General features: G+C 41.1%; 1 protein-coding gene across 1 annotated transcript in view; it reads right to left on the bottom strand.

The window, feature by feature from the left end:
* Window positions 1-372: 372 nt before the first annotated feature.
* ubxn6 (UBX domain protein 6) overlaps window positions 373-15,822 on the bottom strand; it is a 33,693-nt gene continuing 18,243 nt past the window's right edge. Inside the window, exons 6-11 of the mRNA XM_084337838.1 lie at window positions 15,487-15,562; window positions 14,327-14,411; window positions 13,262-13,481; window positions 5,077-5,207; window positions 2,658-2,806; window positions 373-2,383 (exon numbers count right to left, since the gene is read on the bottom strand). Of these exons, the coding sequence (XP_084193964.1) occupies window positions 2,258-2,383; window positions 2,658-2,806; window positions 5,077-5,207; window positions 13,262-13,481; window positions 14,327-14,411; window positions 15,487-15,562 (787 nt within the window). The 3' untranslated portion in view covers window positions 373-2,257. The remainder of the gene's footprint in view (window positions 2,384-2,657; window positions 2,807-5,076; window positions 5,208-13,261; window positions 13,482-14,326; window positions 14,412-15,486; window positions 15,563-15,822) is intronic.

Below are 15,822 nucleotides of genomic sequence, written 5' to 3'. Positions count from 1 at the left end.
GGCATGTTCAAATGGAACTAAACACAATTTATGATGTCAATATCTGGACAGACCACAACTGTTTGAAAATGAATGAATGGAAACTTTAACCGATTGCAGAATGGGTACAATACAGTACGGCTCAATACACACAGCAAGATTTCAATACTGTCTTATCGGCCAATGGGTTATAGGTTGATAGCTAGATGAAAGTGTAAAGTTGGTACATGTTTTAACTTCACCAAGATCAAGTGCAAGGCCAGTGTGCTGTGTGTAACACCCTTGCTGTTGGGCAGATGAGTAATGAGAGGTAGGTTGTTGTCACCCCAGCCACCCACAAATAACCACAAACACCAATTCAGTTGCACGTATGGAAGAATTTATTACCATGCCATGAATCACTATTCTCCACTCTTGTCACAGAAAAATGCACTTACATCTGACTTGGATTTGTCCTCTTATGCTTTTAAAATAAATACAGGGTTATTATGATTGAATCAAAACACACTTAAAAGAGAGGGTGGAGATGGGAACATGCCCTAGAAAACACTGCCCACCAGAAAAACAAATATAGACAACTGAATATCAAAACGACTTCTCCATGCTGCCACCTAAAAGGAAGACGACTGCTAGTGCTTAGGGTAAAGTGGTTACATTAAGCTCTTGCAACGAGCATCCATAAAACATTATTTGGACAAACCGGGGTTTCCACTTTACCATCCAGGGTGTTCAGTCAGTTTGTTAACAATAATATATAATTAATATATTCTCTCAAATGCTTGCTGCTGAAAAGTGCTTAAAGGTGTTGTAAGTGGTATTTTTTGTTAAAATACATGTTACAATAATAGCTCTACACTCAAGACAGTCATTGATATAGATGGTCTGATCAGTAACATGGGTCTCCCAGTCCCTCTGCTCTTATATAATCAGAAGAGAGAACTCCACACTGTACAAATGGTCTAACAAAAATAAGAAATAAAAACTAGTTTTAAGCAAATGTGTAAAAATAATTACCAGTGCAGTAAGCAAATTTGGCTTGGTAAGATTTCTTGAAATAAGTACAAATATCTAGGGTTCTCTCTCCTGATTGGATAAAGTGGGAAGGGATACCAGAAAATGTATTTTCTGTTTACTGCAGAGCGGAGGGACTTTGAGACCCATGTTACTGATCAGACCATCTATATCAGTGATGGCTGTTGGAATGTAAAGCTATTTAACACAAAAATACCACTTACAGCTCCTTTGAAAATTCATTTTTAGTTGAATGACTTCACCATTTCCTTGTCTGCATGTGTCGACACACACAGAAAACGAGAAACCTTTAACTCATTCACGGTCAACCATGACTATAGTCGGGTTATCTCGCCATGCGTTGAGCACCAAAACCCGAGTATAGTGGGGTTTTCGATAGTTTTCATTGTATTTATGGTGGTGAATGGAATCTGCAGTTACTGAAGGACAATGTTAAGACTAGACAAATCTGTTGTACGTCTCCAACAAGCACATGGCCGTCACAGAACAGTGTACAACTTGACGCCAACTTATGTTTACATTAGCAGTTTTATCACACCATTCAGACTAGTCCAACATCAGTAACGTGACTCGATCTGTAATAAAGCCCAGTTAGCCCGGTCAGCCCCCAGCTGCTGTCACCATTCAGTCTCATTCAGAGCACTCGTGACAAGCCAACCGATATGACAGAGAGCCACGGGTGTTTTGATGATAAATCACCTGCTAATTAGAATACAATCCCCTGTTTTCTGACCAAGATGCCTGTGACTGTAAAGTTAGCAGTGTACATCGCTCAATCCATCTGTTGGGTAAGCAAGACGCATCATTTGGCAGGAAGAGAGAAACTGTTTTGACTGGTGAGCGACAGTGGAAAAACAAGGTCCCTCCGTCCATACACCACACTTAGCTTGACTGACTGTTGGCTATAGCTTTAGAGTGCAGGGGGAGTGCTTCCATAGACTTAATCTACTATACTATACAGTATGTACATTCAGAATGCAACAATAAAAACACTGCATGGCGTTATCTGCCCCTCGTTCTCCTTCAATAGATTAGTGTGTTGTAGCACAGTTTGCTGAGATGGGGATGGCGCCACCTCCACAGTGGCAGGGAGAGAGAATGAGGAGCAGTCTCTGTACTGAACTGGGCCTGAAATATATCACCACTAATGACTTAGGACATCATTTGGGGGTTTGAAGCTGATCACCCCCTCTCCCCGAGGTGCCAGGGAGGGAGGTAGCAGGGAGAGTTCAGGGAAAGATTTCACTCAGCTAAAGGTCTGTATGTTCTCCAGCAGTTCCGCTTTGAGAAGGGCGGGACCCTTTCCGCCGGCTGCTGCGATGTCCGCCTGCACGGCCGCGTCCCAGCTGAACGTCAGCAGAGCTGCAGGGACCTGAAGGAGGAGCGCTTAAGATTTTAGGATTCAGTGTTGATTTAAAGATGTCTGTCCTTTGCCACAGTTCTATTACCTATAAATACATGGTCGGCTCACTACAAGCTGTTCGAATGGTAATGAACACATTTATGCACAAACACGTGTATATTATATCATGTATCACATAGGGGGGGAAAAAGACAGGAGGACTCTACAAACATGCAATTATTACAGTTTATTTCCTCCACCCTGTGTTAGCTGGTCTCCTTGGTGGACTCTGGTTTCTACTCACCAGGTTACATTCTGCCAGGGCGACCTCTTCCTCCTCTTGTAGCTTCTGTCCTCCAGGAGCTATGAGTTCAAAGGGCTGCCAGCCATCCACCAGGGACTCCCGTACGAACCGGAACAGCACGGGCATGCGGTCCCACGCGTAGAAGGTCCCTGGGAACGCAGATGGTGGGAATTAATGGGTCAATTCCATTTCTGCTCTGAATGTTTCTAAACACTCAAGATTCCATGCTTTTGACAAAATAAACAATGACAAAAAATATGTATTGTGTTCAACGTATAGAAAAAATAAAAAATAAAAAATTTGTATTTCATTTACATGGGGAACACCAGGGAGCAGTGTTGGCCTAGAGGTTAGAGAAGCAGACTTGTGACCAGAAGGTCGCTGGTTCAACCCTCAAGACTAGCAGGAAGATCCGAGTGTGGGAAGCGAATGAATAACATTCGCCTCTCAGCACCTATCGTCAAAGAGCCCTTGAGCAAGGCCCATCTGCTCCAGAGGAGCACAGTAGAAGGATGTGGTTGTACCGAGTTTGGTACCCAACCCTAGTGAATGTGTATAGATGTGAGTGTGAAGAAGCAGGGTTTAAAGGGGAACTATTTTACTATTTCTTTCACTATTTGGGCACTTTTACACAATTCCTGTGAGTCTATGGAACACCTCTGTAATATATATATTTTTTTTATTCATTGTTTTCTATTTCTAATCAAGTCCTCAAAAACAGCATTTTTCTACCTCAAGATCTTGAGCTGTTTTGAGCCTGGGCTCCTAAACCACTGCGGAGCGTCGTCTTCGCCTGAACATTAACATGCAGCAGTGACTATATGACATCACATATAGGCACATTTTCAAACGACTCAGTTCAGTGAGGGTGAATATTGTGAGAGGAGAATTGGAAGAATGCGCCAATATGAGAATTTTGAGACATAGATCATATTAATATAAGTTCACATAGCTAGGAAACAATGCTAAACACTCAAAGGCCATTTATAAGATAGTTCCCCTTTAATGAAAAAGAGCATACGGTATGTGCCTTTTCCTCCACCGTGGTTAAATAAATATTTAAAAAAACAAGGACACAAAGTGTCATAGATGTGAGCCACCACTAGGGACAGAGTGACTAACCATGAGTGAATCAATTATTGGTAAATGGACTGCATTTATATAGCGATTCTATCCAGAACACTTCACAACCAACCTATGCCTCACATTCACCCATTCACTCACACACCGATGGTGGAGGCAACCATGCAAGATGCCAAGCCCATCGGGAGCAGTTAGAGGTTAATTGTGTTACTCAAGGAAGACCACTCTAACTGTACCTCCTGAGCCACCCATCAGGCAGTCTGAGGGGTTGTCTACACGAGCGCTGGGTTTAATGTAACCGTGAGTGTATGTGCGGATTGTGCGCAGTTGCACTGTTCGCCCACACACAACCAGGGTTTTGCTACACTGCAACCGCGGTCTTTGAAAACCAGAGTCCAGGGTGAAGTTTTGCGCACATCCCGGTTGCAGTGGTTGTGTGTGGGCATAGAAACCGAGGTTATTTCCAGTGTTTACAGCAGAGCTGTCCCAAGTAGCGTTATATGAAAATGATTGTAACAAACTTTTGTTCGAAACGTATCGTCTGTGTTGAAGAGTGTTGTGATCGACTGATGATGTCTGTTGTCGCATTCCTGACCTGACGCTCAGAGTAAACCTGTAGCTGCGGCTAAACTAAACTCATGTGTTGTCAAGTTATTGTTATAAGGAACCCAGTCCAGACTGCATCCCCTTAACAATTGTTTGTATTGAGCCGTATTGTATTGTACCCATTCTGCAATGTGTTAAATAACGTTTGCATCTATTCATTCTACTAGCGTTAACGTTACCACATTATTACGTTAGCATGTAAGTTAACAAAATCGCCGATGCTAGCCTCAGCTAGCCTCGATGCTAACTATACATGGAGAATGCGATTCACATTAGCATGTAGCTAACAACACCGGAGATCTTTTTGTGAGACTAAACTGTCCGCTCTTGGTGGTAAATTGTGTTGATGTTGGTTGTTTCATCAACAAATGAGAGGCAGAACACACAGTGAATGTATCCGTTTTTGTTTATTGCACTTCGTTTTCTTGCTGAAAAATAAATGCTACGTTGGCTAAATGGCTGTGAGCAAGGAGGGATGTTTGTGTCAGGTCAGTTTCCGGTATTAACCCTAAACCCCTCTGGTTGGTTGAAATGGCCTTCATGTCTGAACAACATCGCCACCTACTGCTTTGGCATTGTACTACATGTATATGACGTCACTCTGTGCAGAGTTTAAACCAGTCGTGTGGACAGTTTAATTTTTTTGAATAATTTAAAAAAACCCGGTGTCATTAATACCCGTGATCGTGTGGACTGGGCCTGACTCTCAGCAGAGTGTAGTTATATTTACCTTGCAGCAGGTTCCCATCAGGCAGTCTGACTCTCAGCAGAGTGTAGTTATATTTCCTCCTCTCTCTCTGCTCCTCCTTCTCCCTCATGACCTTTGTGCGCAGCATGGCGCCTTTCTCCACCAATTCACTCCTAAAAGAATATAGAGAAACACAGAACATGTACCGGTCACTCACTGCTGTTCTGGCTTTGCCCAAAATCATTTAAAGCCAAGGCGTTTTGTATCTCCCTATAACGATGGGAAATCAAGATCTAGAAGATTTAGAAGTTATTGATTCTACACGTTTGATTAATTGATGTGAAGAAAAACAGTAACATAACATGTTCCTGTTGATTAACGTAGACTAACCATGTTCCTGTTGATTAACATAGACTAACCATGTTCCTGTTGATTAACAGACTAACCATGTTCCTGTTGATTAACGTCGTAGACTAACCATGTTCCTGTTGATTAACATAGACCAGGGGTGGCCAACCAGTCAGAGACTAAGAGCCACAAAAATTACTGTGGTACCACACCATATACCAGCGTTTCTCAACCTTTTTTATCAGTCACGGCACCCTTCATGTGTTTATAGGTCTCACCCTCTGGCCTCTGAAGTTGCTAATGTCTTTTTTATTTGGGCCTTACAGGGTTAAAAGTACCCTGTGAGACCCACGGTTGCAAAATTACAAAATCACTTTTAGCCATTTAAAAAAAGAATGTTTATTTAAAAAATGTTAAGCACATGTATAGTCAATTGGTCCTGTTGTTCAGCCTCACAATACTATTTGATAGTAAATGTGTTTATATGTCCCACCCTCTGGCCTCTGAAGTTGCTAATGTCTTTTTAATTTGGGCCTCACAGGGTTAACCTCTTAAGCCAGAGATATACAGTAAAAGTGTATATTTTCAGCATTACGTTTGTTTACAAATTATTTTAACTGTCATTAGTGAAATATAAGATTATAGAAATCTCAGGGCATTGAGTCGGAAACCGGTGCATATTGACAGGAGGAAGTGGCACAGCCAAAAGTGAGTGTAGTCTTTTGAAGGAAGAGACTCAGGGCTTTCGAATTTCGAAAAACTACCCTACCCAGCTCACACCAGCCCCCGTCAATCATCTGACTTCTGGACTTTACTTTTTTATTTCTTATTTTTTGGGATGATCTTCCACACATGAACGTTATTGCCATAAAACAGAACGCAGTTAGTTTCTCTACCTTTCTGTGAACGTCTTGCAAAAAACGGTGTTGCAATTAGTGCACTGCAACCTTGCCCAAGCCCGATGGGGCCCTACCCGACCCGACGGGTTCGGGCTGGGTAGGGCTTTGTTTTTAAATAAATAATTCGGGCTCGGCCGGGCCGGGCAGTGCCCTCTTTAAAAAAATGTTTTTTATTGCGTCTTTTTTCTTTTGTTTTTGCGCGCTCGCTATACTCATATAACTAGGGTTATAGGATAACCTTACGTTTCTGTTTCATTTTCGCGTAACGTAGAGCTGTCATCAGAGTGAAAGCCTCGTGTCTGAGGAGTCAAGATGTATTAGTTAACAGATAAAATTGGATGTAATTACCGCAGCCTGGAGGGAGAACTCGAGTGGAGCGCTGCAGGTGGACGATGAACAAATGAACCAGACCGAAGTGGCATAGGTTGAAGTTGGAATATAGCCAGTTGGCGAACGTTTTAATTTGTTCTTGGATGTATGTAGCCGGTTGGCGAAGTTTTGTTAACGTTGTTCAACGCGTTGCTGACATCAACACAGCGAAGTGGTGAGTGACGAGTCTGATTATTATTATTTGCTGGTGTGTGGGGTCGCTCTGCTGCCCTGTTCTGTTGCGCTTTCATTATATAATAAATGTTGCTGTGCTCGAAATCTGATTTCTGTTTTCTGTTTGTTTGTATAGTGACTGAGTAGGCTATTGTGTCGTGTGTGTGTGTGTGTCAAAGAAGATTCAAAATACGTTTTACGAGTCTGTGTGAGACGAGTCAACGCGAGCGCTGGGAAATAGAATTTGCGAAAAAGGCTATAAAATGGTTGTTAGTTTTCAGCATGATATGTGTTATTTAGTTAGACCTATTGGACATTTTCGTTTTTGTTTAATATTAAACAGTATTAATAAACTAAAATAAAAAATGTAGTTAATATATAAACAGTGTTTAGAATATTTAAAACAAAAAAGAATTAAGTTTTTGGCTATATAATTAATGTTTCTTTAGTTTTCACTATCTGTTATTTAGGTAGACCTATTGAACATTTTCGTTTTTGTTTATTTATTAAGTTCATATAAAACCGTGTTTCGAATATTTAAAACAAATACAAAAAAATAAAAAATGTAATAATTAGTAGTTGTCATGTTTGTTTATATGTTTGTTAAAAAAAAAAAAAAAAAAAAAATGTAATAATAATAATACAACAAAATTCGGGTTTTCACGCGGGCTAGGGCTTAAAATATTATTTACAGTTGGGCTTATTTTCGGGCAGGGCCTGAAGTTCATGGGCTCGGGCTGGGCACGGGCTTCATTTCAAGGCCCTTGCATACCACTAGTTGCAATACGATGAAAAATGGTGGAGAAATTTACATTATAAAAAAGATGGCAGAATTCAGTACTGTATCTACAAAACCTTCTGTTCAATCATCTTCCCTTTATTCATTTGCTTAGATTTTTCAGGTCTGGTCAATTTTAGCATGGTGTTATTCACAGTCAAAGCCTAGTAACAGACACACTATTTCTGACACTGATCCCTAGATTCAGATACCAAGAACATGCAAATGGCCATTAAAAAAAAGAAATTTTATTCTACGTCCCTATGGAATGAGTGACAAAAGAAATATACAGAAAAATAAAAAAAAAATAAGAATAATTAAAAAAAAAAAATTATGGATGGAAGAGCCGCATATTGATGGGCAACGAGCCCCTGACATAGACTAACCATATTCCATACAAAATGGTGTTAAAACAGTAACGTAGACTAACCATGTTCCTGTTGATTTACGTAGACTAACCATGTTGTGTACAATTTATATCCGCGCACGCCTGGGGTGGGGAGGACGAGACTGCAGCAAAGTCATACATTTATATTAAACGTGTGCTTCTCACAGTGTTTTAGCCTGTATGAAACGATTATTAACACTTTCAGTACCAAAAATGAGATATTACGTTTTTGGATCGTTTGATCTTTTTACTTTGATCCCCGCTCTACAGACTTGCCTGGAGCGATCTGCATCATTTTGGCACATCCCCACACACTAGAACTGGCAATGCCGATCGACTATCACCAGGGCCCAGGAGTTCAAAACTTGTAATCCCTATCTGATTGGATCAGATTTGTATTCATTCATTTAAACTCATTATGAATCGAAAATGGGGGACCCTGATGTAAACAAGACGAAAGTCTTTCTCTGGTCTGCATCCCCTTAACAATTGTGTCTATTGAGCTGTACTGTACCCATTCTGCAATCTGTTAATAAAAATTTTCAATCAATCAATCAATAGGGATTCAATGTTTTGAACTCCTGGGCCCAGGTGGCAGTATCGTCCGTGTCTGAACTGCGATGGCTTGGGGTTGATACTCAGCCTCACTTTAATTTCTCCTTGGTAGTTGCCCCTCCTCCTGCTGGAACAGAAATTCACATTGATCGCCACGAAATTCCGTTACCTAAGTGTATTTGACCATCGAAACGTGTATAGACATATACACTGGTATCACTTGGAATTCTTCTTCTTCTTAGAATACCTTCTGGCTAAGGTAAGGTACATTCTATGTCTATTTTACCAAATCTGAAACGTGTTTTTCTAATGATCACAGTTCTGTGTTTCACCGGACGAAAAACATGCTCGGCAAACATGATCACAGTTTTGAGTTAAAACGCCCCCCCCCCTTGATGATTTTGTGAAGGTACATATATGTCATATACCTTTGATTTGGGAGTATTTGGGGTTTCAGGGGATCAGCCAGAACGGTTTGGGCTTATTGCACATCTATGAAAAAAGACTGGATTCTCTTGGAAATGCGCAATGTTTAGCGTGTAATAAACTACATCGTGTGGAAACAAACTATTATTCCCATGTTGGACTACAAGTAATGTTTGTCAAAATGAGCCACACCATGTCTCCAAAGCTATAATACAGAACACACACACAGCTTCACAAACATAATGGAACGACCACGGAAACTACTATAAAGCTGGCATTCTAGGGGTAAAGAATAAGATAAGCGATACGCGTGGCAGTAAAAATGTTACGTGGTCATAATTTGTTTAATAGGTAAATCTTTTTTATTTTTTTTTAATATTTTTGTAGATTTTTATTCGTTTGTACTACCGGGCAGTCCGGTAGAGAAGGAAATGGGATACAGAGCAGGGGAAGACATTCGGCAAAGGACGCCGGGTCCGGGAGTCGAACGAGGGTCGGCCGTTTCGCGACGCAGCGCGTTACATGGTGTGCTACTAGAGCGCCCCTAATCTAATAGGTAAACTTTTGCTGAATAATGCTTTGGGAAAAACAATTATATACAGTTTCACGGCATGAACTCCTGTTTTTTTGCACCATATGTAACACCATTGGTCACTTCTTTCACTCTGTACGAAACATTGTTGGTCCTTACAATCTACCGTACACAGGAAGCAGTGGAGGTTTCTCTATGACAACACGTGAAACACAAATTCACTTATAATTCATAATTATTATTAATTTACATATATATATACATTTATATATATATAAAAATTTTATTTTTTTAATTATTATTATTTTATATTTTTTTATTAGAAACGTTTTCCTCTGTAAAAAAAATGCCAGTGAATTTTTTCTTTTTAAAAAATGGCCAAAATTTACAGCTCTGAGCAGGCCTGCACTGCAGTAATGACTGCAGTAATTATTCGCGAAGAAAACTTCACAGGTGTGACCCAATGTTATATAAATAATAAATAACAGCCAATCGAAATAGGCTATTAACTTCGTCTAAGCACGGTCTGTGCAGTTAAACTCTTGCCATTGAATGGAGGATTGAATGATTGACAGCCCTTGCCATCCAATACATGGAGGTTGAATATGATTGGCAGCCTTGCAAATCCAATCAGAGATTGCTGCATTGCAAAGTCAAAACGGGTCCATCTGCAGGTTAGGTTTAGCTCTGGCCAATCTCAAGTTTCTCAAGTTTCTTTATTAGTTGTCATACAGAAGTACAGAATACTTTTATACAAAATGTAACAGAAATAAGCATTTTGTATAAAAGTATTCTGTACTTCTGTATGACAACTAATAAAGAAACTTGAGAAACTTGAGATTGGCCAGAGCTAAACCTAACCTCCGACCCTGCAGATGGACCCATTTTGACTGTTTGAAAGAGCAAGGAAGTAGTTTAGTTGTTGTTTAGTAGAAGTAAGCTGTACAGCTATAACAAGTAAAGTCAGGCTAAATTAAACTTTGCGCCAACATTAGGACCGAAGTATAAACCAGCAACTGAGCAACATGAAGAAGTGGACTTATGCATCTGGATCAGAAAAAACGTTGTGGATGAAAAAGTAAGTAGGCTAGTGTTTGTAAAAGCTTGTATGCTAACAGTAGCTAGCCAGCTTAGCCTACATCACAATGATAATCACCAAGCTAACTTACTGTACACACTGTAGGGCTGGGCAATTAATCAAAACAGAATCGCGATATCGATTCATAGACCTATGCAATCTCATTTCTAAGTTATGACTATATTTTTTTATTAAATTTTTTTTTTTTTTTTTTTTACTTTTTAAATTATTTTATCTGGGTTGAACATGATTTGTGGAACTCCCTCTGGTGTTGTGGTCGTGGTATTCACTGACCTTTGGGAAGTATTCCGACATGCACATGGGTATCTTAGGCTGCGGTTACACCTTTCGTATCATTTCGTATTGTTTTCTTATACGTATCGCCGCGTATCACACTTTCGTTTTTTTTTTCGTTTTTGTCAGCCGAGCACACTGATGTAGTACACTGCCAAAGCAGTAGGTGGCAGTAGGTGGCAAACATGAAGGCAATTTCAACCAATCAGAACGAATGTGCCAATACACTTCCTGGTGGAAGCTCCAGCAAAGAAAATGTCAATAAGGCAGGCGCCTATGCCGCGCCACCATCTTGCCACTCAATGCAGCAATAATTTTTCAGCAAAGCCTAATAAAAGTGCAATAAACAAAACGGATACATTCACTGTGTGTTCTGCCTGTCATTTGTTGATGAAAACAAAACTAACATCAACACAAGTGACCACCAAGAGCGGATAGTTTAGTCTAAAAAACGATCGGTAGCATTGTTAGCTGCATGCTAACGTCAATGGAGTATGCCATTATAACAATATAGCATTGTGGCTAGAAGCTAACGTTAGCTCACGCTACTTAGCCAGCACCTAAACTGATGATATCGCGAGCTATCAGTAGTTAGATAACATTAGAGACAACGCTGTGTGTATTAAACAAAGGTGAATAGATGACTGGGCCATTTTGTTTAATGCTTGTTAAGTTGAAAGAGGAACTCTGAGCTAACAGGGTCTGAATCCTGATGGCTCACGTTAGCCAGCTGCTCATGCAATCGGTAATGCTAGCAGAATGAATGGATGTAAACTTTATTTAACATATTGCATATGGGTACAATACAATACGGCTCAATACAAACAATTGTTAAGGGAATGCAGACTGTTGTAGCTTGGACTGGGGTCCTTATAACAATAACTTGACAACACATGGTAGCTGAAGCTATTTGGGACACGGAGCTCTGTCCCAAACACACACACTGTTGTCACCGGAAGGGCACGCAGATGGTATCTACTGCGCATGGGCGTTTTCGCAACAACTGCTGCGTGCTGACTACACGCTGTTGTCGAAGCGTTTTTTTTGCGTATCTCCAAACGCAAACACAATTTTGCGTTTCAGCCGTATCCACAAAAAAACGCCAAAAAACGCATTTCTGTGTAGATAGGACATCAAACGTCGTCAAAAACGTATAAAAAACGCCAGGAATACACTAGTCTAACCATAGCCTTAGTGGTGTAGTGTATCTTGTAGACCAGGCCCATTGCAAGTTGCTGTACTCTGTCGTCTACTCTAAGCCATCCTAGGTTGTCAAAGTGGGCAGGGGTGAGGTGGGTTTTAGGAGTAAGGTCAAGCAGTAGTCTGACCAGTTTGTTTTGTGATGTTTGTAATCTTGTTTTTAGTGCCTTTGAGGTGCTTTGGTACCATGAGGTGCAAGCATAGTCGTAGTACCCTTGAATGAGTGCTCCTGTTAGAGTCTTCAAGGTATTCTTGTTTACCAGAGAGGAGATCCGGTACAGGAATCTAGTTCGTTGGTTGACTTAGTTTTATTACATTGGATCCCATTTTGTCACAGGAATGATTTGCCTCTATAGGATGGAACCCAGGTAGGGAATTTCATCTTTCCTTTTAAGATAAGATAAGATATTCCTTTATTGATCCCCTTGGGGAAATTCAGGCATCATAGCAGCATGGGGGAAGGGGGGGGGGTACAGGTAGTGAAAACAACACAAGCAGTGTAAACAAATAGGTCAATATAATTTACTATCTAACTAGCTGAAATATATTTTCACAGTGTCACATAAGGTGCAGTATGCATAAGGTAGTGTTATAATTTACTATCTAACTAACTGAAATATACATTATTCACAGTATCACAGTATCCACATAAGGTGCAGTATGCCTAAGGTAGTGTAAGTTGTCCTCCTTGGGTTCCTATAAGTCCCAGGTCGATGTCTGGCAGCAGTTGCTGCCCACTGTTGTGGAGCCTGATGGCCACTGGTATGAAGGACTGTCCGAGGCGGTTAGTTGAGTGTCGGGGGGGTATGAGTCTGTGGCTTCCTTGTCACCTTCACCTAATATGATTTCATCTGGTCAGGTGCGCTGTCGCCTAATATGATTTCATCTGGTCAGGTGCGCTGTCACCTAATGTTAATATGTTTTCATCTGTGTCCACTGACCACTGACACGCAGTGGGGGATGTTTTAAAAATATAATTTAATATATAATATAATATAATAATTTGTGCTTCACCTAAAAATTTGGTCAGCAGCCTCCACTGACAGGAAGACACCGATATGAGGAGGTACTTTCCCCCACTTTTCTCAGATACTATTGGTCCAAAAGACATCAATCAAAGTGTATATTGTAGAATGAAGGATTAGTGCAGTGCCGCTCCACCCACGGGGCTCCAGTGAACCTGTACCTTTGCTGCTGCTCCTTCTTCAGCTCCTCGGCAGACAGGTTGTAGAACTCGGACGGCAGCTCGAAGCGCGTGCCGTTGGCAGAGGGCGCGTAGGCCTGAGGCTGCCGGTCCAGCTGAGCTCTGACAGGCTCTCCTCTCTGAAGACGATCCCTCCTCTCCATCATCAGGTCAAGCGCGTCTGCGTTCAGCTCAGGCAACACCAGGAACTCCTCTTCCTCCTCTGAACTCCCGGGGGAAAAGATGTACATGAGTGAGCGATGGATTCTACTAGTATTTTGTTTACACCGTTGTGGGGAAATTGTTACAGAAAATGTGGTTTTGACCTGTGGTCTCGAGCCCCGTCTGTCCAAAGAAAGAAACACTTGTGAGGACCAAGAAAAGAACCGTTGTGATTGGAGGATCAAGATACGAGATTTCTTAGGCTTTTAAGGCAACTCCATTTAAGGCAATAATTTAAAAGGAACGCGCCAACATTATGGGAAGCTAGCTGGTCCGTATCAGCTTCCATTAATTTGTGCTAAGCATAGGCTAGTAGTTTGGTATCTACTGTATCTTCTTGTCTGACTCGGGAGAAGATAGTAAGCACATTTCCATAATGTTGGCATGTTCCTTTAAAAGTTCCTTCCAGGGGAGCTCCAGTAGCTCACCGCGTACCTCGGACGCTATTTCGGCGTCGGGGACAACCGTGCGCGTCACGGATCTGGGGTACACGAGTTCGACTCCCGGACTCGCCGTATTTTCTCAGAGTGTCTTTCCCCCGATCTATACCCCATTCAACCCGTTTCTGTCGGTCATACTTGACCAGAAAAAGCGATAAACCCCAGCTGACTGGTCAAAGTTTAAAAAAAAAAAAAAAAAAAAAAAAGTTCCTTCCAAGTTGACTGGTAATGAACACATCCAAAGCAGGAGGTAGGAGAAATAATAACATGTGCTTATTGAACCCTGATTAGTTTATCTCACAATTCCTTTGACAACGTTTGTATTTGTATACACTCTTTTAAATGATCCAAACAAGTTCAACAGTGGTTGAATGAAGACACGTGTATCAGATGCAACAGGGTTTACCTTGTCCCTCTACGGGAAACATGGTGCTCTCAAAGCCCAGGGCCTGCAGGAACTCTCTGTTTCCCTCCACACATCCAACCTTCTCCTGGTGACAAAACAGCCGTGTTAAAGCCAAATAAATTCCATATCTGAGGACATTATAGAAATCGGAGTGTGAGGCTGGTGTTTAAGGAACATCCATAAATGTTTTCATGTGAAGTTTAGATCGTTCTTGGATGATTTGAAAAGCTTCTAACCTGTAGGCAGGTATATCTTACATTTCTGAGTTTGTTTGTTTTCCAGTGTCCATTGATTTAGTGAGTTTACCACCAAAGGGAAGTCAGGACATCAGTGCAGCAGGTCTCAGCTTGATACGTGTTGCAGTTACTCTCCTGTGCATTTCCTGTCTCAAAATGACTAAATATTGTTGTGACCAATATCACCTTTGCTACTCTCACTCAACATGACTTCTGAATCGGACTTGTAAACAAAAAAGCTAATCGGCCAAATTTGACGAGAGCACCGCTCTACTCCAGCCACATAGCCCTGTGTCTGCACTGTTACACTTTCCAGAGAGTAAGCTCACAAAATCAATGGCTACAGGAAAACAACCAAACTCAGAAATGTAAGTTATACCTGTCCTAGCATACAAATGTTTCCTCTTCCAGAAAATGGAAGCACAGGCCTTAATACGGTGCAGGCTTTTTTCTAACATGTTGTAGTACCTACTAAATAATGTTTTATTTTTTTTAATAGCCGTTGTTTTCCTTTCATTTAGCATTAGCTATGACTAAGCTTTGCTGACGTTTGAGTCAATGAGCCAGAGAAATCTAAAGTGTTATCCGTTTAGCAAAATACATAGTAATAGTGTCTCACAAAGATCGGTGTAATGTTATATTTTCTTTGTCTTTGCCGTTATTACACTGCACTTTAGATTTCTGTGGAACACTCAGTGGGAACACTAAGCCATGTTTGTCTTCAAATTGCATAGTTCGTTTCTTGGATTTTAACCTCCATTGATTTACATTACACTCAAGAGGGTGGCGCGTCAAATTAGCATCCGAGGTGCATCACCTGACCTGATCCTATCTCTGGAACCCATCCAAACGTTCTGCTTAGAACAACAGTACTTCCCGAAGGTAAGAGGAAAGCATTCCTCTTTAATGATTCAAGGTTCATACCTGGAACACCTTGTTGCCGACTTTAATCTTCCTGTATTTCTCCTCTGTGGGATTCTTGCATATATTGTCAACGTACCTGGAGGATGAAGAAAACATTTCATAATTATTCATATTTCTTAATTAATAAACCCCATTGGGATCATATAAACCCCAATAAACAATCATTTTTAATGATCCGCCCGTCATCATCTCCCTCCTAGAACACCTTTCGTGCTTCATGCGTCTGCGCTGTGTGGGCAGTGCTTGCGGCTACCAGCTGCCCAATATGAGTGGGGTCCTTTGGGTCGCTCAGGCTGTGCATCATCACACTGTGTGTTGGAGAGCTGCCGTCTATGG

This window comes from Notolepis coatsorum (genome assembly GCF_963971535.1).
Source record: "Notolepis coatsorum genome assembly, chromosome: 2".
NCBI classification, from domain to species: domain Eukaryota; kingdom Metazoa; phylum Chordata; class Actinopteri; order Aulopiformes; family Paralepididae; genus Notolepis; species Notolepis coatsorum.
This window is presented reverse-complemented; position numbering and strand designations above follow the sequence as displayed.